This window comes from Sapajus apella, unplaced genomic scaffold (genome assembly GCF_009761245.1).
Source record: "Sapajus apella isolate SASKATOON/1434 unplaced genomic scaffold, GSC_monkey_1.0 scaffold8, whole genome shotgun sequence".
Taxonomy (NCBI): domain Eukaryota; kingdom Metazoa; phylum Chordata; class Mammalia; order Primates; family Cebidae; genus Sapajus; species Sapajus apella.
In genome coordinates this window covers 4313993-4338104 of record NW_022436948.1, presented here as the reverse complement: position 1 = coordinate 4338104, position 24112 = coordinate 4313993, and the positions used below count along the sequence as shown (strand labels likewise).

Genomic DNA, 24112 nt, shown 5'->3' with positions numbered 1-24112 from the left:
ACTGAACTCTTTAGATTATCAAATAAAACTGGTTTATCAATTGCTATCAGAAATATCAATGCAGGGTACTTCAAATGTTTCTTTTTCTGCATTTACCTCTTCTCCATCACCTTAAAAACTGCTAGCTCAAATAAAAATGGCAGATGAGCAAAGATGGTTGGTATGTGGTTTCAATCATCACGTATTTGTGGTGCCCAATTAACTAAAAGCTTTTTTTTTTTTTTTTGACACGGAGTTTCACTCATTACCCAGGCTGGAGTGCAATGGCGTAATCTTGGCTCACCACAACCTCTGCCTCCTGAGTTCAAGCAATTCTCCTACCTCAGCCTCCCGAGTAGCTGGGACTACAGGTGCGCGCCACCATGCCCAGCTAATTTTTGTGTTTTTAGTAGAGATGGGGTTTCACCTTGTTGACCAGGATGGTCTCGATCTCTTGACCTCGTGATCCACCCGCCTCGGCCTCCCAAAGTGCAACTGAGGCTTTAATACAATCTTAATTCTATAAGCAACCTGAAACAGGGGAAAATTAAATCTCTCACAACTCCTAAGTGGCTATTCACATTACCCAAATAGGAGGATTTTATCTTGACTTTCATAAATGTAAATGCTGCAAATGGTTATTATCAAAGTACAAACCATATCACTGAGACTGACTCAAAGCAAAATACAGTACAAATTTATTGACTCCAATTGTTCTTAGTAAACATTTAAGCAAAGTAGACAGACAACAGAATTGAATACAAATAAGCAATGGATTAACATTAGATAGAAATCCTATTTTACCATGAATTTTCAGTTCGAAAAAGCTTATTCCTAAGTAAAATTGAAAAATGACTTACTCTGCTAAGGCATATGACAAAATATACAGAATTATAAAACCATTCATTTATTTTTCTTTTAACCATAAGCATATATTCAATGGAAAACTTGAAATAGCCTTGGACTAATGTTGAAAATTAGTATTAACTGAGTATAGCTGTGTGAAAAATCTGGACAGCACTAACAAATGATGAAAGAGCACTGAATTGTGTTACTTTAAAGATTTACAGTAAAATACTTTGGTTCCCAAAAGACTGTCTCTAAGAGGAACTTTTAAAAACACCTGACATTGTTAACTCATTTTTTTCTCCTCCAGAATCTAAACACCGACTTTGTTTTCTCCCCAGTCACATGGAAATGCCACAAGCCGGAGTACCCGCTGAGATGCACTGAAAGAGCCTATTAAAAATCACAAAAACATGAAACTTCTTAAAGTGCTAAAGCCACGAAAAGCCATAAATGAAAACCTATTTTTAAAACTTAAAGTTTAGTAGTCAGTGTTAAAAAACACTTTTAAAGAATGTGTTAGCATTATTTAAATTAATAATGCATTCCACAATTATTGCAGAAACATCACTGAGACATTGTAAATTGACAAACTGACTTGTAATCCAGTTAATTAGATAAAATTTATACAGAAATGTATTTGGAATTATACCTAATTACTTTTTACTAAGAAACTTCAAATAATTTTACTTCCTAAATTTCCAGATTACAGTTGTATACACACACGCATGCACGTGTGCACAAATCCAATTGGAGGGGATAAAGGCCAACTTTGGATCTGTTCATTCTTACATCTCCCCCTCACCCTGATGGGACAGTCGGCCTTGTAGATGCAATCACACTGCACCTCGGTGAACGGACACATTTTATTCCTGTCTCACAGCAGCTACTCTCATTAGCACCGATGGAGCTACATACGGATTTAAAAGGTCACTAAGTGCTGGGGCATATTTTTACAGGCAAGGCTATAAACATTCCATTCCAAACCAGAAAACCAAGAACATCATACGTCTCCCCACAAATGCAAAGAACATCACTGCTGAATTGTTAATTTTTTGGTAAAATTATAAATGCCTACTAACTAGTTTTAAAGGTGAATATTCTACAAATCTTGAAGTATTACTATTAAAACACACAATATTTGTTACCTCCATTGCTTACTTTGAGTGATAAAAACATGTTTTATGTTATTCCCTCCTTCTCCCACATAAAGAAAATGATTCAATATCACGTTCTTAGATTAACAAAGAATATATTAAAACATTTTACATTCTTTCCACAACTGCATAAAAAAGCAGGCATCCTGCATACTTACATGGAATGAGCTTTCTACATTTTCAAAATTAATTACAATCTTAAAGATATTTACATGAATATCTTCACTAGTTAATGAGTTGCAACAATTTAAGACCAACTTGTTTAACACCAAATATTTGCCTACTGGCTGAGATAAACATTCTTAAAAAACTTTACTCAATAATTAACATATCTTTCATTATTTTACTTCTTAACATTTAAAATAGTTATGAGTGGAAGCATATTTTTTGACCATCAAAATAAACTCTTTCAGCCTAATGCTTTTAAAGTACAGTATAAAAAGTAATAGAAAAACCAGAACTGCATTATAAATGCTTTTGGTTCAAAATTTTATTTGAAATCTTATATTCCTTGCCTAGACAAAAAAGTGAAGACAAAACACCAGTAATTTTTAAAATCTAAGATATGCAGAACCTATGTTTAGATCAAAAATATTTTTTTTTAGTGATTAACAATATTTTTAAAAAACTTTTGAAAATGTAGCATAAAGGTTCAAGTCCTGGGATACTAAATTTACAATGCCAAGATACTTTGTATCATGGAATTATCACTGATGGATACTCTAATGGCCATGTAGGTGATGACTACTCAGGGAAACTGTCTTCTTTTGAAGAAGTGACAGCTACCAAGATGATCAGAGTAAGAAATACCACATTATATAGGGAATGAATTCAATGTACAATAATCCTTCCTAATGTTTCATGTAAAGCCACATGCTTTAATCTTTAAAATGCATAGATTTCCTTAAGAAAACAAAGATGGCAAGAATCAATAACTGCAATTTATTTTCCCTTCTCCATCAAATTTAAGAATATGAAGTAACTACTAAAATATTGTGAGATTTTAGAGATTTTTCAAGTGAAAGAATGCAAGGCAAAATTTCGTATATAATGTCTATAAAATCAATCAGTATTTTATAAAAATGTCTGGTTCAATAAAAAATGAGAGTATCTTTCCTACCACTGGTATGGAATGTTGGTAATGAGATTGATGGGTACAGAGTTATCTTCTGCTAGAGTGCAAATTTAAAATTATTTCTTAATGATAGTTGACTTTTTTTAATCTGAAAGAACAGGTTGTGACACAAACTCAAGTCTAAATTGGTATTACTTTCTTAAAAGGATTTTGTAGTTTCATTTTTTTATACATCTAACTCCCACCTCCACAAGTAAAAATTTTCCCTTTTGAAACACCACGTTGAAGTTTGGATAACCTACTGAAAGGCTTTCAATGACAAATTTTTACGTAGTATTCTTAGAAAAGCGCAAACCCCACAGACCAAAATAAGTAGCTAAAACTAATTTTGGACCACTGATAGTGCTTTAATACCTATTTTTGACATATTGAGCAATGATGTAGAGAATGGCCTTGCCAATGATTTTAACCACCGAACTCCCAACAAATTCTAAAAAATTGTCAAAAAAGACAAGAGAGGCAGGAAAATGTGTATCGTATATATTGTTCTTGGGAAGCATGTTGAAACTGCAGTTTCCTGAATCCTCTGCTCTGAATTCTCTGGAAATGGTAATTTATTATTTTAGATCAGCTGTGCTGACTCGAGTCTGTGATCTATTTAAATATATGTCCCCACCTTATTTGTTATACTAATGTTAAAATCAAAATTAGTGCCCTATGTTAGCTTTGTTTTTTGTCCTAACTACACTCAGATTTTCAATTTGTGACAGTATAATAAATCAGAGGAAATGAAACATTTGCAGTCCTTCAAATGCTGGTCTGAATTTAGATCGTGGTGCAGTGTATGTATAACATGGCACAAGTTTTTATTACAATGTCTATCACTACTGAAGCCCTTATAAACTTGCTATAGGGAACTTCCATAAATTATGTTTTCATTTCCTAGGTCTTTCACAGAGTTTAACTATCATTTATTATATTAAGTGACTGAGAGCAAGTTTTTGTTTATAAAAATCTAAGTGTTACTATTGCTGATTTAAATTTCTCACAACTTTCATACAAAAGGAAGTTCTACATGACCACAAAATACCAAATATTTATTTTCATCAAGTGTCAGGATAACTTTTTAAAGTTGAAATTTGTTTTTTTTATTGCTAAAGTAGTCTAAGATCTAAATCAATACTGCAAACTACTCCACTTCTTCCTGATATATTTTGGACTTAAGAACATGGTTAAGATTTAACTAGAACTCAAGTGTCTAAAATAATCAAAAGAAAGAATACTTTGACAGTATTCCACTAATTACAAATCAGTAGAAAACCAGAAACCTCAATTAATGATTATACTGACACCATGGAATGAGGAACCATGCACACAATCAAGACTAATCCAATTTCAACATTAGTGAAATCAAACCATCTTGTTCTTATAATATAGGTCCAGAACCACAATATTTTAAAGGGTGTATTTCTAAAGTTGATTAAGAACATTACTAAGTAATTATCAATTTGTCTCAAACTTAATTTCAAGCATATCCATTTCCAACCTTTATTATTCTTGCAAAAAATATTTTGTTTCTCATGACACATTTCACAATTCGGGTTGAAATTTCTTAATACGTAAAAAGTGTTGGTTTTTCAATTGTGCGTTTGTTCGTGACTCCAAAGACTAAACGCAGTCTTGAATGTCCTGTGGCAAAGTTTACACATAAACTGTCTTTTAAATGTGATTGCTGAAAGGGGTGGGGCATGGTAAAAAAGGGTGTCTGATTCTTGGGGCACAAACAATTTTTCTGTGGCTGGAGTTGGGTTTTCGGATAGGCTTGTGGGGCTGTCAGGCTCCAAGGGCTGGATCTTGGGCAGTGGTGGTGGTGGTGGCAGAGGTGGTGGAGAGGGAGAGTTTGTGGGAACAGGGCACACCTCAGATTCCTTATGTGCCGGTTCCTCTGAAGCCTGAGACATATGCGACTGGAAGTGACTCCAGAGTCGAAAATTAGTACGAAAAGCTTTGTTGCACACGTGACAAATAAATGGTTTCACAGAGCACAGAAGCTCCTGGTGACGCTCCAGCTGCTTGTGTACTGTGAACATCTTCCCACACTTCTCACAGGGCCACAGGCTGGCTTCTTTGCTAGGACCTGCTTCTTTGGGGGCTGTGCTGGCCTCAGGTGCCTCTTCCTCAGCCTCCTCCACAGGCTCTTCCTTGACTTGAATTTTCAGTTGCTTGGAAAGACTAAGGTCTTCAGGGAGACAAGAGGAATCTTCCGAGTCAAAGTTAACTTGCTCTGAAGAATCACTGAACACGTTGTCATCTTTTGTGGTGACAATGTGGTTTACTTTATTGGGTTCAGGCTGGGACTGGGGCCTTGAAGAACCAGTCGCATCACCGTTGTGGTCCAAAATGGGCAAAGAAAAGTTTTCGGTGGGTGCCATGTTGTTCTGATTATGGACTTCAACCTGGTGCCGCCAGATGCTGAAAGAGGACTTGAAGGTGCGCATGCACTCGAGGCAGGTCAGCTTCTTATACTCACACTTGCTCTCGTGTTCCTGCTTCAGCTCGGGTGAGAAAAACCTGAGGCTGCAGTAAGGGCAGACGGCCGCATTCCGGCATAGCCGCTCGTGGCTTCCTTGCTCTAGGAGAGAAGAGAGCTTAGCATTACAGAGGCGGCACTGGTAAACCTCCTTGTTTTCTACTGGACTTGCAAGAGGAGCATGCTCTTTTGGTTTAGCAACTTTATTTACTCCAAGGGGTTTTTCTCCTGGATGCATTTTTATGTGCTGCTTAAATTGAGAGAGAAAGCGGTATGCTTTTCCGCAGTAAGTACAAATGTAAGCTCCTTTGGCTCGAGATCTCAAGTTCCTCTTGATGACTTGCTGTGCTTGGGAGCTACTCTGTCCCTGAAAACCAGGCTTGCCGCGCCTTAACTTAATGATCAGGGCCTTCTTAATTTCTCTCTCTCTCACTATGTCAATCAGCTTTCTTTGGAATTTTTCATCCAAAACAGCATGTGAACTAGAGGCTGGTGATGGGTTCTTCACTATGCCGTGTTGGGTCTGACAGTGTGTCCACACTTTGAAGTTGGTGTGAAACCTCTTGTGACAGATGTCACAAGCGTAGGGCTTTTCTGGGTTATGGTACATGTTAACGTGACGGTGAAGACCTGCTGTTGATCTAAAGATCTTAAGGCAATGTTTGCATTTAAATTTTTTGTTTGGTCTCGTCCCCTCCAACTCACCAAATTCATCTTTATTCAAATCAGAATCTGGAAAATCTGCATCAAGGAGACTAGGGCTTGAGCCTTCCTCAAAATTATCTTCTGACACAGGAGGCCCGTGCTCATTCACCTTTAGCTTCTTAAATGGCAATCTTCGGTCCGCCTGGAACCTCCTTTTTGCTGGGAGTCTGCTCATGTCTTTTTGGTCATCTTCTGTTTTCAGAGACAGGTCTCTCGTGACCAACGGAGATGAGGCAGCTGCTGTTGCTGCCGCATCTCCCACAGTGACGCGGATGATGTCCGAGGGGTCCGACAGCGGGCTGCTGGGCTCGGTCTTTATGCGCACCTCAGTCACAGGGGAGGCTCCCTCCCTGTCTGTTGACTGAGAAGCACTAAAGGACCTGAGGCGGTGTGGTTGTAGCACTTGAGGCCTGTCATCTAGGGCTGTTTTTTCACTACAATCTTTTAAAGATGACTTTTGAGATAAAGCACACAACACATTCCCTGGTGCATCATTGGACACCGAAGATGATCCCTGGGAAGACTTCAAGTCTATGGAGGGTGAATACACAGGAACCTGGCTATCCATCGACAATGACCGTCTGAGGAGACTCTTAACAAGCGGGCCACTCCTGTCAATGCTTTGGTTTCCAGAACCAGATCCACTGGATGGGATCACTAAGCCTAACTTTGAATAGTACAACAAGTTTCTATCTTCACCTTGACCACTTCCTTTGTTAGTTTCTTTTAATAGATAGGGAGTCTCTGATGAGCTACAAAGAGACAAAACAGGTGGCCGTGGTCTCTTCAAAGCCAGCTCTAGAGCTTTTCCTTTTGGAAGCTGACCACTCACACCTGGCTTATCATCCATAGCTTCTCTGTCTTGCAGAGGCTTTGAAGGCAATACTGCATTTCTTTTCACCAAACTGATTCTATTAGGATCATCCAAAGATCCAGAATGCTCAAGAGACTTTGCATATCCCACAGAACTATCTTTCGGCCAACTCTTTTCAGTTAATGACAAATTATGAAGTGGTTCAATTGGTTTGGGGACATGTGGCTTATTGGTATTAGCCTTGACTGCAATGCTAGGAGAGGGCCGGGAAGTATGGCTTACATCGGGTTGATTTTGACTAACAGTTTTTCCTTGTGCTTCATTTCTACTTTGACAAACAATGACACTTCTCTTTTGAGAACTGTTTTCATCATCTTCTACAAACACTTTTTTTCTATTAGGACACGTTGGAAAGGGGGCTTGAGGTGTTTTAGAAACGATGTTAGTCAGAAAGGAAATCCCAAGACTATAGCCAAGTTCTTGCACAGCAGCAAGACTGCTCTTCTCAACAAACAGAGAGGAAGAATAAATGTAGTTTAAAACATTATCAAAAGCATCTGGCTCACAGAAGTCAAGCTGAAATACAGTTTGTGACTCATTTTCCTTATTTGTGAATAAACTCTGAAAGTATTCGCTGCTGGCAGCCAAGACATTTTTATGAGCTCGGAACTTCTGGTCTCCAACAATCAGCAGCACATCACACAGCTGTCCTTTGAGACGCTCCTCATTCAGGGCACTTAGGAGAGAAATGGCGTGTGCTGGGTTGATATAATGCAGTAATCCCTCCATGGCTTGAATTTACCTAAAAGACAAAATGTAAAATTACTACAGATAATGCAGTGAAAAGTTCCCCATGGAATAAAGGGCTCCTCAAGAGCAGGAAACATCAGCTGTCTTTGCATAGGTGCTAATATTTAGCAGACCATAGGCTGACAGAAGCTTTATGAATGAACAATCTTATTTAAATAATGGTGAAAATGTAAAATAAGTCTTGTGGTTTAAGCAGGTCCTCATTAAAATGGAAGAACTGCAGGAACTATAACATAGGTATTTGTATACCATCAAAAAGGCTGCCAGAACTTGATGGGTGGATATGGAAGCAATATTTGAAAATAAAAGTTCATTATTTAGGGTCCTTATCCATATGATGCTTGGCTCTATTCCTTATCAATTCAGAAAACAAGTATGAATTATCAAAACCCCTGAAGTCTATAATTCTGAAAGAAAATTGGTTGTATTACTATATATACACTCAAACATAATGTGAACTGTTAACAATTGGTTGCAAAGCAGGTCTTGAGACCCTTATCTTTTATTTTAACGAGACAGGGTATGTCTCTGTCACCCAGGCTGGAGAGCGGTGGCACCATGATGGCTCACTGCTGCCTCAACCTCCAGGGCTGAAGCAATCCTCTCACCTCAGCCTCCTGAGAAGCTAGAACCACAAGCACATGCCACCTTGCCTGATGATATGGTTTGGTTGTGTCCCCACCAAATCTCCTCTTGAATTGAAGCTCCCACAATTCCCACGTCGTGGGAAGGACCCAGTGGAAGGTAACTGAATGACAGGGTGGGTCTTTCCCATGCTGTTCTCATGATATAAGTCTCACGAGAGTTGATGGTTTTACAGAGGAGTTCCCCTGCACAAGTTCTCTCTTCCCTGCTGCCATGTGAGATGTGACTTGCTCCTCCTTGCTTTCCACCATGATTATAAGGCCTCCCCAATATGGAACTGTGAGTCCATTGAACCTCTTTCTCTTTGTAAGTTACCCAGTCTTGGGTATGTCTTTATTAACAGCAAGAAAATGGACTAATACAGTAAATTGGTACCAGTAGAGTGGGGTGCTGTTGAAAAAATACCCAAAAATGTGGAAGCTACTTTGCAACTGGGTAACAGGTAGAGGCTGAAGCAATTTAGAGGACTCAGAAGACAGGAACATGTGGGAAAGTTTGGAACTCCCTAGAGACTTGTTGAATGGCTTTGATCAAAATGCTGATAATGATATGAACAATGAAATCCAGGCTGAGGTGGTCTCAGATGGAGAAGAGGAACTTGTTGGGAACCGAGGCAAAGGGCACTCTTGTTATGTTTTAGCAAAGAGACTGGCAGCATTTTGTCCCTGCCTTAGAGATCTGTGGAATTTTTAACTTGAGAGATGATTTATGGTATCTGGCAGAAGCTATTTCTAAGCAGCAAAGCATTCAAGAGGTGACTCAGATGCTGTTAGAGGCATTACATTTTATCAGGGAAGCACAGCATAAAAGTTTGGAGAAGTTGCAGCCTGACAGTGCGACAGAAAAGAAAATCCCATTTTCTGAGGAGGAATTCAAGCTGGCTGCATAAATTTGCATAAGTAAAGAGGAGCTGAATGTTAATCACCAAGACAATGGGGAAAATGTCTCCAGGGCACGCCAGAGACCTTTGCTGCTGCCCCTGCCATCACAGGCCCAGAGGCCTAGGAGGAAAAAATGGTTTTGGGGTCAGGCCCAGGACCCCTTTCTGTGTGTAGCCTAGGAACTTGGTGCCCTGTGTCCCAGGTGCTCTAGCTGTGGCAGAAAGGAGCCAAGGTACAGCTTGGGCTGTGGCTTCAGATGGTGTAAGCTCCAAGCCTTGGCAGCTTCCATGTGGTGTTGGGCCTGCAGGTATGCAGAAGTCAAGAATTGAGGTTTGGGAACCTCCATCTAGATTTCAGAGGATGTATAAAAACATCCGGATGTTCAGAAAAAGTTTGCTGCAGGGCTGTGTCCCCTTAATGAGGGGCAGGGCCCTCATGGAAAACTTCTGCTAGGGCAGTGCAGAAAGGAAATGTGGGGCTGAAGCTCCCACACAGAGTCCCCACTGGGGCACTGCCTAGTGGAGCTGTGAGAAGAGAGCCACCATCCTCCAGACCCCAGAATACTAGATCCACTGACAGCAGGCACCATATGCCTGGAACAGCCACAGACACTCAACACCAACCCATGAAAGTAGCCAGGAGCAGGGGCTTTACCTTGCAAAGCCACAGGGGTGGAGATGTCCAGGACTGAGGGAACCCACCTCTTACATCAGTGTGACCTGGATGTGAGATACAGAGTTAAGGGAGATCATTTTGGAGCTTTGAGATTTGATTGCCCCACTGGATTTTGGACTTGCTGGGGCCTGTAGTGTCTTTGTCTTGGCCAATTTCTCCCATTTGGAATGGCTGTATTTACCCAATGCCTGTACCCCCACTGTATCTGGGAAGTAATTAACTTGGTTTTGACTTTGCAGGCTCACAAGCAAAGGGACTTGCTTTGTCTCAGATGAGACTTTGGACTGTGGACTTTTGAGTTAATGCTGAAATTAGTTAAGACTCTGGGGGACTGTTGGGAATGTATGGCTGGTTTTGAAATGTGAGGACATGAGATTTGGAAGGGGCCAGGGGTGGAAAGATATGGATTGGCTATGTCCCCAGCCAAATCTCGTCTTAAATTGTAGCTTCCACAATTCCCCATGTCTGGGAGGGACCCAGGGAAAGGTAACTGAATCATGGGGGCAGGTCTTTCCCATGCTGTTCTTGTGATAGTGAGTAAGTCTTAGGAGATCTGATAGTTTTATAAAGAGGAGTTCCCCTGCACGAGTTCTCTCTTCCCTGCCGCCACGTGAGATGTGACTTGCTCCTTGTCTTCTGCCATCATTATAAGGCCTCCCTAGCCATGTGGTACTGTGAGTCCACTGAACCTCTTTTTGTTTGTAAGTTATCCAGTCTCAGGCATGTCTTTATTAGCATCGTGAAAATAAACTATTTTCTTTCTTTTTCTTTTTTTTAAAGAAATGGGACCTCACTATGTTGCCAAGTGGTCTCCAACTCCTGGGCTCAAGAGATCCTCCTGGCCAGGGGTGGTGGCTCACGCCTGTAATCTGAGCACTTTGGGAGGCTGAGGCGGGTGGATCACAGGGTCAGGAGATCAAGATCATCCTGGCCAACATGATGAATCCCTGTCTCTACTGAAAAAGTAGCTGGGCGTGGTGGCACGTGCCTGTAATCCCAGCTACTCAAGAGGCTGAGGCAGAAGAATCACTTGAACCAAGGAGTCGGAGGTTGCAGTGAGCCAAGAATGCGCCACTGTACTACAGCCTAGCCATACAGCAAGACTCCGTCTCAAAAAAAAAAAGACGAGATCCCCCCACTTCAGCCTCCCAAAATGTTGGGATTACAGGCATGAGCCACTGAGCTCAGCCAAGAGACCAAGCAGATCACTTGAGGTCAGAAGCTCAAGACCAGCCTGGCCAACATGGTGAAATCCCACCTCTACTAAAAATACAAAAATTAGCCAGGTTAGTGGCATGCACCTGTAATCCCAGCAACTTAGGAGGCTGACGCATGAGAATCGCTTGACCCTGTGAGGCAGAGGCTACAGTGAACCAAAATTAAGCCACTGCACTCCAGCAACAGAGCAAGACTCTATCTCCAAAAAAAAAAAAAAAAAAAAAAAAAAAAAAAAATGGGAAGTATTAAAGAATAAAGGAAACTAGCCTGGCTCTAAATTTAATTAAAGAGTTTAAACTGAGATTTCACTGAAATTCTCTTCAAATCTAAAACTAAGAAGAGGAGGCCTAGTGGCAGAGTGCAAGCTCTGGGGCCAGACACTTGAATTGAGACGCCAGCTCTTTGCAGGCTGGCTGATGGTCCTTGGGTGTTTCTATTAGCCTCTCAGTGTGGCAGGTTCCTCACGTGAGATGGGAACGACAACTGTGCCCTCTTCTTGCAGGGCTGTTGCAAAGAGTTCATCTAAAGAAAACTCAACAAATGTTATGCAGTTAACTTTCAGAAATTGCAGGATTAAAAGGCATCTAACTCAGTATCAAAGGAACAAGGCAGATTAACCTGATTATACTCTTGATACAGACAAAGCCATTTCATGCAGAGACAATGCCTGACTCCCTGCATTTGACCCTTCACTTAGGCTTCTGTTCCTCTAACACCTCATCCTTTTCATTTTTTTTTAAAGATGGGGTCTCGCCCTTTTGCCCAGGCTGGAGTGTAATGGCTCAATCTTGGCTCACTGCAACCTCTGCCTCCCAGGTTCAAGCAATTCTCCTGCCTCAGCCTTCTGAGTAGCTGGTATTACAGGCATGCACCACCATGCCCAGCTAATTTTTGTATTTTAAGTAGAGACAGGGTTTCACCATATTGGCTAGGCTGATCCTGAACTCCTAACCTCACAGGATCTGCCCACCTTGGCCTCCCAAAGTGCTGGGATTATAGGCATGAGCCATCACGCCCAGCTCATTCCTTTTATTTTACAATGCCATATTTTCTTTCAAACATTGTTAAGACATTTATTTTTAAGTTTAAATGGATCCCAAGTAACTAAGAATGTTTGTGACAGTTTTATCTTTCCCTAGAGGGCAAACTATAGATGAACTAAACTTGACTCCAGCACATTTGTAGGTTATCTTCTGGCCCTTCCTGATTACCCCAGCTGCCAGGCTCTTCAGAAGAACCCAGAGTCTCCTAGGCTGACAACCTGGGAGTGGCCACATGAGGTATACAATTTCTTCTGACTCTCTGCTAAGATGCAACTCAATTTAATGGATTCAGACACAGGACTTTGCTTCTACGGATGATGCCTTTAGCCTGTCCACAAATAACTGCTTTGCTCAGACTGTACTAAGTTTCTGTCCATTCCTGCCTACCATCCTTTCAAAGTAAACGGCAAATTTTAATTCCTCTTTTTGTTTTTTTAAATTCATTTGTGAATGCTTAATAATTTCCCTTCCTTTTTCTTCTCTGTTAGTCATTTAAGTTTTCCTTAATCCTACTATACTTTCTTTACATCTATTTGTATAAAGAAACCCTTACCATCTTTTACAGAGGTCAGCAAAAAAATAAATAAGTGTATAATGTTACACATGATTGACTCAGCTGGGCACTGAGCATTTTTCACCGCTAATAATTTTTGACAAAGCTAGTTCAGATGTTGCCACAGGGAAAAGCAACAGATACAGAATTAAAGGCTTGGGCAAGTCTTTGTCGAAAGGGGTTCTTAAACTCAATTTGGTGGTTTAAAACTAGCAATTAAAAAATAAATGACTAGGAGAGAGTAGAAAATGTCAGAAGGCTAATTATGAGCTTGAGAAACTTTTGTTTCTATTATATATATGTACATATCCACATAAACAAGCATGGACTGGATTGAGAAGTAAAATGTATTCTTTCCTGTGGGTCAATCAAGATATTTTGAGAGCCAGTGTTCTAGGCTAACCAACCTCTCTGAGCCTCGGTCTACCTCACTATAAAATAAGCTGAATACTAGCAGCCACTACATAATGCTATTGTGGGAAATAAATAAGGTATTAATAATGGTCTCTACCACTCATACACAGTACCTAACTGTACCAGGAACTTCTCACGTCATTCATTCATCAAAATGGGATCAGAGATGTGAAAGATGCGAGCGATGAGCCATAGAGATAAATGGAGGAAGAACACCACAACAAAGGGAGAAGCTAAGGCAACAGCAGAGCTAGAGCAGTGAGTGCTGGGAGTCATGCAAGAGACCATCTGAGAGGCATTAAGCAGAAAGACTGTCTAGGGCTGGGAGCCCTCCAGAAGAACTTTATTTTTCACCATGGATGAAATGGGCAGCCATTGGAAGATTCTGAGCAGAGGGATGACAAAGACCTGAATTATGTTTCTAAACAATTGCTCTGGCTCTGTTGTTGAGATTAGACAACAGAGGATAGGCTAGGGTGGAAGCTACAGGCCAGCTTGCAGTCCACTGTAATGACCCAGATGAGAGAGTATGGTGGCTGGGACCAGGGTGGTGGCAATGGAGGTAAAGTCAGTCATCAGGATGTCTAGTGGACAGACTGCAGGAGAAAACAGAAGGTGAGCAGTTAAGGATTCTGCCAAAATAACTGGAAGGGCATTCTTAGGAAAAATGGGAGTTTGACAGAAAAATCAGGAGTTCAGATTTTTTAAAGAGGTCAGTTTTGATATCCTACATGTGAGCAGCAACCTGTTCATTGATGTTCCCTTTATGAGCCTCCATCTCTGCCTTATTCTCCCTACTTCCTTTCTTGTGCTTCCTGGGATCACTTCCCAAATAAACATCTACATCTGAATCCCTGTCTTGGGGTCTGCTTTTAGGGGAATCCAAACTAAGACACAAAGAACCTGAAGCACAGGTAAAGACTAACCACTTCACACTAAAACCTCCCCTTGGTTTAGAGTGAACACTAAACCAAGGGGAGTTTTCTACATCCTTCGACATGAAGCATATGGTGCTGCATAGACCATATGCACCCTGTGGCTAAAAAGCAACATTTGTATCACTTTTGTTTAGAAACGTTCCTCTTTATACATCATTCAAAGTATCATGATCCTATTTCTGCTCTAGTCACTGCTTCAGATTTCTCGGATCACGGGTTTCTATCTTCTTTGGATGAAAACATCCATGAACTAGGGGACAATAATAAAGTCACTCAGAGTTAAGTTTTAAGAGAAATACTCACTGTCCCTGAAAATTATTGGGGACTTAAAACTTAATTTTCCTATAACCTCCATTTAGAGTCATCAATGAGACCACCTGCCTGCAAAGTGCCTCAGAATGTCCAAATTCCTGATACTCAGTGCAGAATAACTATTTTCCATTCCATTTAGTAGAACAGTAAATAGGTACTTAATAACAGCTAAAATTTGGGTATTTATTCTGTCACATACACAAAAGTAAACACTTTTTATGTATTAACTCAGTATTTACACGAACCCTAGGAGATAGATACAATTATTATCCCCATTTTACAGATGAGGAAACTGAGGTACAGAAGGTTAAGAAACATGCTCAACGTTACACAGATAATAAGTAGAAGGGCAGGATTCACATCAGCTGGCTTAGCTCCAGACGCTAAGCTCTTGACCCCTACATGATACTGCCTCCAGTTTCCACTTCCAATTCTCATATCATCTTCTGAACTAGACACTGCCATCAATCCTGTTTTACAAATGAGAAAACGGAGGCACTGAGAGGTCAAGTTATTTGCCTAAGGTCACCCAAACGGTTATAGATTTATAGCTAGCATCTGTCTGGTGTGTGTAAGAACCCTTCTAGACATGGAAGATATCAATTTAACAAGTATGGCTTGGCCTTATGGAGCTTAAGGTCTTGTGCAGGAAGAGGACAAGTCAATTTCAATTAATCAGCCTACTCCAGTATGCTGAGCAGTAGATAGGATACTGGCAGAGGTAGGGATGCAGTATGGACGACAGGCATCAGAACCAGGTAAGATGGTGGCCAGGAAGGGCTTTCTACGAACAATGTTCTATAGGGAATGACAGGTAGGAAGAATGAAGGGTATTTCAAAGAACAAGTATTTATTTTCCATTCCATTCAGTAGAATAGTAACTAGGCACTTAATAACAGCTAAAATTTGGGAGCTTATTCCGTCACATACACAAAAGTAAACGCTTTTTATGTATTAGCTCAATATTTACATCAACCCTAGGAGTTAGGTACTATTATCATCTCCATTCCACACATGAGAAAACTGAGGCACAGAGGGTTAAGTAACATGCTCAACGTCATACAGACAGTAAGTAGCAGAGCAGGATTCACATCAGCTGGCTTGGCTGCAGTACATGCAACACCACAGAGACAAGACAGAGCAAGAGGAATCTAAGGGAACCACAGGTGACTGTCTGGTGAAATCTAAGGGTACACATAGGGGAGGAAACACCTATGAGGTTGGAGGAAGATGGAGGTATGAGTGCTTTGGGGGCTAAAATAGGTCATCTACTGTTGATTCTCCCCAGTACCCCAGGATCTAGAGACTCTAGATGTCTAGAGATAGGAGAAAGAGGTAGCTGGGAGATGCAGATCCCTCACCTTCACGTTAAGGCCCTTGCTTTCACATTTTAACTCAATTAAGCTTTGAAAACAGTATACCCTTTCCTACTCTGGCTGGAAACAAACAATTAACATAGTGAATTTTTGTGTTTTAATGACGGTGTATTTATTGAGTTTAACAATTACCTAAAAATATAAAATGCTCCATTAGGAATGTTAAGAAAAAGGGGGAAATCACAACTGCTGAAGATCACGAGATAATCCAGCAAAATTCTGTGGCTGGTGGCTGTGCAGACTGAATCCTCAAAAACTTTTGATTTCTCTGCTCTTCTGCCCTCAGATAAGGCGAGCTTTGTTGCTGGGTATACTTTTCCTCAGTGTATTTTTCAAAACAAGACTCATAAGTTTGCTGGCACATCACTCCAAATTTCCATGCAGGTTTTCATTATGAGTAATCAGGGCCTCCAACTTACAGAAGCAGCACATCTTACACATAAACATGCACTGCTGCCACCACCATCTGCACCTCTCCTTTCCACGGCTCATCTCTACCTGACTCATCACGGCAGAAGTTCTGCCACTTCAGTCATGGCGGAAAAACCTTGGAGCTCTTAAAAAACAAGTGGGTGAAACTTGGAAGAAAAGGTCTATTTATGAGCAAAAGAAAAAGCTAAGAGGAAAACCCCTCAGGAAAACCAGTTTCTGAAATAGGGCCGGCTTGCTTATCACTTTGATCCTCACACACAAATAGCTTCCCAAAGCCTGCCTAGATTGTTTCTACTTCATGTTTTCTGAAATTTCAAAATGACAGAATCTTTATGGTTAACAGCTAACAGACGACCTTACAGTTCCATGGAAAAGCCTTTCAAATCAGTCTACTTGTCTCAAATCCTGGTTCTGCCAGCTATTAGGCATGTAACTTTCTAAAGATGACTCCACATTTCTGAGTACTAGTTTCCTTACCTGTTAAACATAGCTAACACTACCCACCACATAGGATTTTTATGAAGGACAAAAGAGGCAACATGTTTGAGAGCCCCAGTATGTTCAGCACTTCCCATGTGGCACACGCACATCTTCCTTTCTTCTCTTCTTCCTCTCATAGATGCTGGTGTGGGCCTGCTATTCACCATGTATCACAAGAGGTGCTGGTGCTGCGGAGATGAGTAACTGGCCTGCTTCTTGTTCTCCAGTAGCTCACATTTCCATGGTATGACAGACAATAATTAATGAAGGATGTAAAGAATGCTATGGGTACACTGATTTCAGGAAGCAATATATTTGGCCTGGGGGAAGAAGGGTGGATGAGTGAACAGTGGGAACACCAAGGAAGGCTTGGACTCATCACTCACTTGACAATTATAATACAAGCTGAATATCTCTAATCCAAAAACTCAAAACTTTCTGAGCAACAACATGATGCACAAAGGGAAGGTTCATTACAGCATTTTGGATTTTTGGATAAGGGATGCTGAACCAGTGGGTATAATGCAAATATTTCAAAAACCCAAACAATCTGAAATCTGAAACACTTCTAGTCCCAAGCATTTCAGATAAGGGATACTCAACCTGTAATACTAAAGGTTCCATTTTTTACATTTCTCCTACAGACACTTTTCAGACATGCTCATCTGACCTTGCTGGGGCTTAAAAACTTCAAGGGCTTGTTCTGGCCTCAAGTTCCAATTCCCTGGAGTGGCTACGAAACCCTTCCCAACTGGATTCCAAAAGATTATTTCATAGTACCACTTCAAATTCCTTAGGTAATAACTGCTAAGGGGGTGGGGGACTCCTTTTTTTTTTTTTTGAGACAGAGTCTGGCTCTGTCACCCAGGCTGGAGTGCAGTGGCATGACTTCAGCTCACTGCAATCTCTGCCTCCCAGGTTCAAGTAAGTCTCCTGTCTCAGCCTCCTGAGTAGCTGGAACTACAGGTGCCTGCCACCATACCCAGCTAATGTTTGTATTTTTAGTAGAGACGGGGTTTCATCATATTGGTCAGGCTGTCTCAAACTCCTGACTTCAGGTGATCTGCATGCCTCAGCCTCCTAAAGTGCAAGGATTACAGGCCTCAGCCATCATATCAGTCTCATATCTTACCATAAATTAATTCAATACAAATACTTTCCTCTTTATGCAATGTTAAATCAGTTGTATGGAATTAAGATTTTTGAGGGAGAGGGAAAGTAGGCAATTTCAAATACAGAGCATTCTAGTGACAGAAGCAGAAGAAAGTAAAGCACAAGTTGGCACTCAGAAGGATACTGGGGGTGAGTGAGGGGTTGAGAAAGAGAAATGGAAAGGGACCAAAATAATCTCACCTACTTGGATTGGTGTCATAGCTAAGGTACATTATAAATTAAGTTGGCTCCCAAACTAGCCACAAAACTGCTACTACCAGTTCTACAGGAAAATGTCTGTTTACATCCAACATCAACCTAGAATTCAACTCTGGAACAGTGGTCCTTTGGAATGCTAGGGATTGCTTCTATAGTCCTAACTATTAAACTAGAAAAAAGAATGAATGTATGTAACACAAGGCAAACACCTAGTTAAAAATCCAAAGCATCTACATTTTACTTTGGAATATAAACACACACAGACTGCTTATTCCCAAACCCTCATCTCAGGATTTAGCTGTAACACCTACCATTTGATTTTACTATTCAATGGTGATAGGAAGTTGCCTCAGTTTTGGTCTTGTCATCACCCACTTGGTAACAATGCAAATATCCTCAGATTTCAAACCTAGACTAGCTTATCCAACCCTTCAAGAGGAGTCATGTTACTATCTTGTATTCCATTTCACCACATTTTCAATCTCTACCAAGGGAGCTTGATTTTGGTTTGATGGTGTCTTCTCTGCCACATTGGGCAGAATGATTCTGCTCAAACATAGTTCAAGCTCCTTTGCACCTTAGCAGAGCAGCCTCTGGTCATAGCCTTTGCTGTTTCCTTCCAGCCACCACACAGCATTCCTACCTCCTGTTAACAGCCCCATGATTTTGCTATAGAACTGCTCTTGTCCCACTGTGTGCTACAGTCTGATGTGCTCTTCTTCCCTAGCTCTGGGCAAACCACACAACCAAAGCTAAACCAATCAGAAACTTTGTCCTTGGAACATGAATCCTGAGAAAAATGACAAAGGCAATAAATAAATTAAGCTGATTTATCTCGGTGGAGGCCTGAAAATGCAACCTTCCTAGTGCCTGCTACATAGATTACTGGAGTTAGCTTGGTTTTTATTCTTCTTCCTGGCCCAGTTTTTCAGCTTTTCTTTTATGTCCAAGAGCAACCCTGTATCTTTACAATAAACTTGAATGGAAATTCAAGCCAGGCAGTTTCTGTTCTTGTTATTAAAGAACCCTAATATATTTCCACGTGGTACTCACTGTTCCTGTCATGCCTTTCAAACCCATCCTAATACAGCTGCTAGACAGTTTCTTAGAACAAAGGTTTGATCGTTCACCCAACACACACATTAAATATTTCTATTATTAATTCAACTTATTTACTGAATTCCTATTTTGTACAAGGCAAGGTTAGATTTATTTGAAATATAGTGGTGCACCGAACAGACAAAACCTCCACCTTCTAGTGAGGTAAATCAGATGCTAACTAAGGAAACAACAAAAAAGATAACTTCAGATTGAGCTAAATGTTATGGTGGAAATAAATATGGTGCTATCGCTGGATTTAGTGCCTAGAAAGGATAGTCAGAAAGTACCCTGATGGAATATTTCAGCTGAGACCTAAGATCTGAATGAAGAGAGTAAGGTTTGATCTTTTTTAAAAACAAAATAAAAACAATTGTTCTCCATAAGGCTAAAATTGTAATAACATGACTACAGGGCTTTATAAAATCTGATTTCAAATGACTTTTAAAATTTTCTTAGCTGGGCGCAGTGGCTCATGCTAAGGGCGCAGTGGCTCATGGGATTACAATCCCACCACCCTGAGAGGCCAAGGCAGGCAGGTCACCTGAGGTCAGGAGTTCGAGACCAGCCTGGCCAACATGGTGAAACCCCCTCTCTACTAAAAATACAAAAATTAGCTGGGAATGGTGGCAGGCGCCTGTAATCCCAGCTACTCAGAGGGCTGAGGCAGGAGAATCGCTTGAATCTGGGAGGTGGAAGCTGCAGTGAGCCGAGATTGCACCACTGCACTCCAGCTTGGTGACAAGAGCGAGACTCCATCTCAAAAACAAAAAAACAAACAACAAAAAAAACTTTATTTCCCTTAGTTATTCCCTTGTGATACTTTCCTGCTCCAGATACTTTATCTTTGAGACCTAACCTACACATCTGACTTCTTCCATTCCCCAATGTGGAAAGTCCTAGAACTCACTTAAACCCCTCCTCAGTACACTATTCAGAACATTAATCACCTTTCAAAGCTCAAGTGGAGCTCCAACTCCTCTCTAAAATCTTCCACTATGGGCTGAATTGTGACCCCATTCCCTCCCAAACTTACATGATAAAGATGAGTTTGTGTCCTTTGTAGGGACATGGATGAACCTGGAAACCATCATTCCCAGCAAACTGACAGAAGAGCAGAAGATCAAACACCGCATGTTCTCACTCATAGGCGGGTGTTGAACAATAAGAACACATGGACACAGGGAGGGAAACACTACACACTGTGGTCTGTTGGGGGGAAATAGGGGATGGACGGTGGGGGGTGGGGGGTTGGGGAGAGATAGCAAGGGGAGAGATGCCAGATGTAGGTGATGGGGAGGAAGGCAGCACATCACACTGCCATGTGTGTACCTATGCAACAATCTTGCATGTTCTTCACATGTACCCCAAAGCCTAAAATGCAATAAAATAAATTAAGACAAAAAAAAAAAAAAAAGATGTAACCTCCAGTACCTCGGAATGTAATCGTATTTGGAGACAAGGTCTCCAAAAGGTAACTAAGTTAACATGAGGGCTTTAGGGTGACCCTAAACCGATGTAACTGTGTTCTTACAGGAGAGGAAGAATAACACAAAGACATGCACAGAGGAAGGACCAAGTAGGGAAAAGAAGATGCCATCTATAAGCCAAAGAGAAGTCTCTGAAGAAACCAACCCTGCTGACAACCTGATGTTGGACTTCTAGCTTCTAGAACTGTGAGAAATATTTTAGGTCATCTAGTCTACAGTACTTTGTTATAGCAGCTCAAGCAAACTAATATACCTTCCCTGACTACTTCAGCTTATAATGTGCAAATTCCTCCTTTCAACTTCAGCACCATTTACATGGTGTTTAGTTACTGCCTTTATTGTTAGTCACTTGTGTCTCCCCAGAAGACTGGAAGCTATTTAAAGACTGATAATCTATTTAGTATCTTTTGGCATTCTTATCAATGTTCAACATGTTATCTTCCACAACAACAAATATTTGATTCTTCTGTACTCTTCACTCCAACTAAATGCAGGAGTGAAAATTATGCCTGTTAGTTGTTTTGCTAAAGCTGATTACATCACTGCCCTGCTTTAGAGTACTGTACTGATTTTTCCATTCCTAAAGAAAATCCAAACTGCAGAGTGGCATACAAGACTTGTCATGCTTTGGTTACAATTCATCTCTCCACCCTTATCGGATACTCCTTACCATCTACTCTACAAACTTGCATGTCCAGTTTCTGCCACCCAAAATATCTTTCTTCCCTTTCCTTTACTTGGATAACTTCTACAGAAAGATCCAGTTGAAATGTCACCAACTCTACAAAGCTCCTATAATTTGCCCCAGCCAGCAGCTCAGTCACCTAAACTACCACAATACTTCATCTCTCTGTAGTAACACAACAACTTCTTCGATTAATCTGCTTTTACATGTGTCCCTCTGGGGACTCCCTAAAGGAAGAACCCCTGTTTGTATGCATGTATCCCTGATGCCCAGTACAAGGCCTGGCAAGCTGGGTTTGGGCAGAGAGAGAGAAATCAACAAACTTGAGGCCAGGCTCAAGACCTGGACTGGCTCACCTTTATTTCTCCAGCATCTGTTAGAGAGCCCCAGCATGTGGCAGTATTCTTCACTTTTTCTGAGACTTTGTGACTTTAATCACTACTGGACGATGACTCCCAAATCTGTGTCTCTGCTTAAGACTCTTGAGGCTCCAGCCTCTCAGGTACCTACTGAACAACTGAATCACAGTATACCCTCCGGTCCAACATGGTACTTACCCTCCACTCGCCCCTACTTCCACATCTGCTTGTCCTCACATATTCCTGATTTACTTTCGTGTGCTGTCAGCCTCTAAGGCTCCAAAACCAGAAATCTCTTCTCTTTCCTTTATAGCCTATCACTGGGACCTGGTCAAACCTAGCTCTTAAATAGCTTATAATCTGCTCTCCCTACTTCCATTGCCTTTGGGGACAACTAAAATTGTCCCTTCAATTATCTCGTTTCTGTCGAGAGACTTTAATAATTTAAACCCTATTTTGTTATTTACAATTTTTCCTTACCAGTGTACACATCTAATATTCCTCCTATATAACAGTGTAACTTCCTCGAGGGCAGGGGTTATATCTTCTTCAACTTCTATTTGCACAAAATGAAGCACACTATATTTTCAATAGTGTTAAAAAGGAAAAATTAAAAGACACTTTTAAGTAAACCAACATGTCAAATTTTGACTTTTTGACATCAAAATTTAGAGGTGCTTAAATTTAAACTTAATGACTACTAGTCCTAAGAGATGGATGATTTGCTCCTTCAAGCACAAGAGGAACACTTTAAAAAATAATTTTCCATGAGAAACCTTTCTAAAAGGGATTAACCCACTTTCTTGTCTTCTTAAACAAGGTATGCGGACCACAATGTAAGCCACTTAATTGAGTCCTCGGGGTCATCATGTGAACAATCGCTGGACTATGCTGTAATACACGCATGTCCTCGGAGGCTCGCTGCCAGAGCTGTGAGCGCTTGCACGAAAGGAAAAACCCAGCCGTGTGAAGTCTCCCTTTTCCCCTCTTCTCTGTCAGGCAAGCCCACCGGGATACCTGTCTAAACACCCCGCGCTCTCTTGCTGAATTCTCCCACACCGCGGAGCCCTCGAGGCTGGAAGCGCATAGCAACCGGGGGAAAGTGCGAGGACCCGGGGGCTGTGCTAGGATTGAAAAAAAGGAGCCTCTGAGCATGGACTACGGGGCGTGTCCCCCCAAAGCCAGGAGACGTGGCGCGGCTGCCGCGGGGGTCTGGGCCGCGACTCGACTCCTGCCCCTCCGGCCGCAGACCTCGGACAGGGGAAGGGGACTTCTCAAGCGGGAGACGGCCGCCGGCCGAGCAGCAGAGCTCCCGGCCAGCGGAGGGTGCTGTGTTCTGCGGGACCGCCGGGAGGTCCCAGACAAGGTCTGCAGGGGCTCTGGAGGGGAAGGAACGCGCCGCGAGGTCCAGGCGTCCGCGGGAGGGGCCTGGCGGGGAGGTGGGCCGGGAGCGGGGAGGGAGCGACCCGCGGGCAACGAGCGGTCACGCTCCGGCCACCGGGCCGAGGACTGGGCGGCGGGGCTGCGGCCCGGACCGGGAAGGGAGCGGCGGCGTCGCGGCAGGTGCGGGGTCCCTAAGGGCGCCGGCCAGCTCCCGCGCGCACCTCGCCGCCCGGGCCGCAGGCCCTCAACACCTGCCCGGAACGGGAGGACGCGCCCTTCTCCACGAGGCATTTCAACCTCTCCGCGTGAGGGGCGCGCGCCCAGGCCAGGCGTCTCCGCTACCCGAGGGGCTGCTCAGCCCGGACGAGGAGTAAAGCCAGTGAGAGAATGGAGCATGCGCAAACGTGAGGGCGAGGCCAAGTGCGGGCAGAGAGCATGCGCAGTGTGAAGGCACAATCGGCTACGTGGGAACCTGGGGCATGCTCGGTGAGTGCCCAAGGCCCCGCGCACGCGCAGAAGCGCTCGGAGCCCGCAACCCGCTGGTGGAGAAAAAAGAGGAGAGAAATCACCTCAGAGTTACGTCAGGAAAGGCCGCGTTTTGCGGGGAGGCTGTAGCCTCCCAGGGGGCCCTGCAGTTCTCCTAGAGCGAGGGGCGTGACAGTTACTCACCGGTCTTCAGCCTCGAGGCAGACGCCGGGCCCCTTTCCGCTCACACTCGGCTCGCGCGCGCCGCAGCCGCCGCTGCCGCTGTGATTCCATCCATCTTGAATTTGACGTCATCCCACACCAGGGATGAGGTCATCGCAGGCAGCGCTCGTCACGTGCGCGGCGCTCTGATTGGGC

The 24112-nt window shown here is 42.3% G+C and overlaps 1 protein-coding gene across 2 annotated transcripts; it reads right to left on the bottom strand.

Moving 5' to 3' along the window:
- Positions 1–654: 654 nt before the first annotated feature.
- Positions 655–24112, bottom strand: ZBTB21 (zinc finger and BTB domain containing 21). Of its 2 annotated transcripts, XM_032276807.1 has the most exons (3): positions 23939–24111; positions 6293–7908; positions 655–5689 (listed from the first exon to the last, which is right to left on the bottom strand). In XM_032276807.1, exons 2-3 carry the CDS (start codon positions 7893–7895, stop codon positions 4695–4697), a joined length of 2598 nt encoding a protein of 865 aa, XP_032132698.1. In that variant the 5' UTR covers positions 7896–7908; positions 23939–24111; the 3' UTR covers positions 655–4694. The 2 variants fall into 2 exon arrangements, with proteins under 2 accessions (XP_032132698.1, XP_032132697.1); XM_032276806.1 differs by having other exon boundaries at positions 655–7908; positions 23939–24112.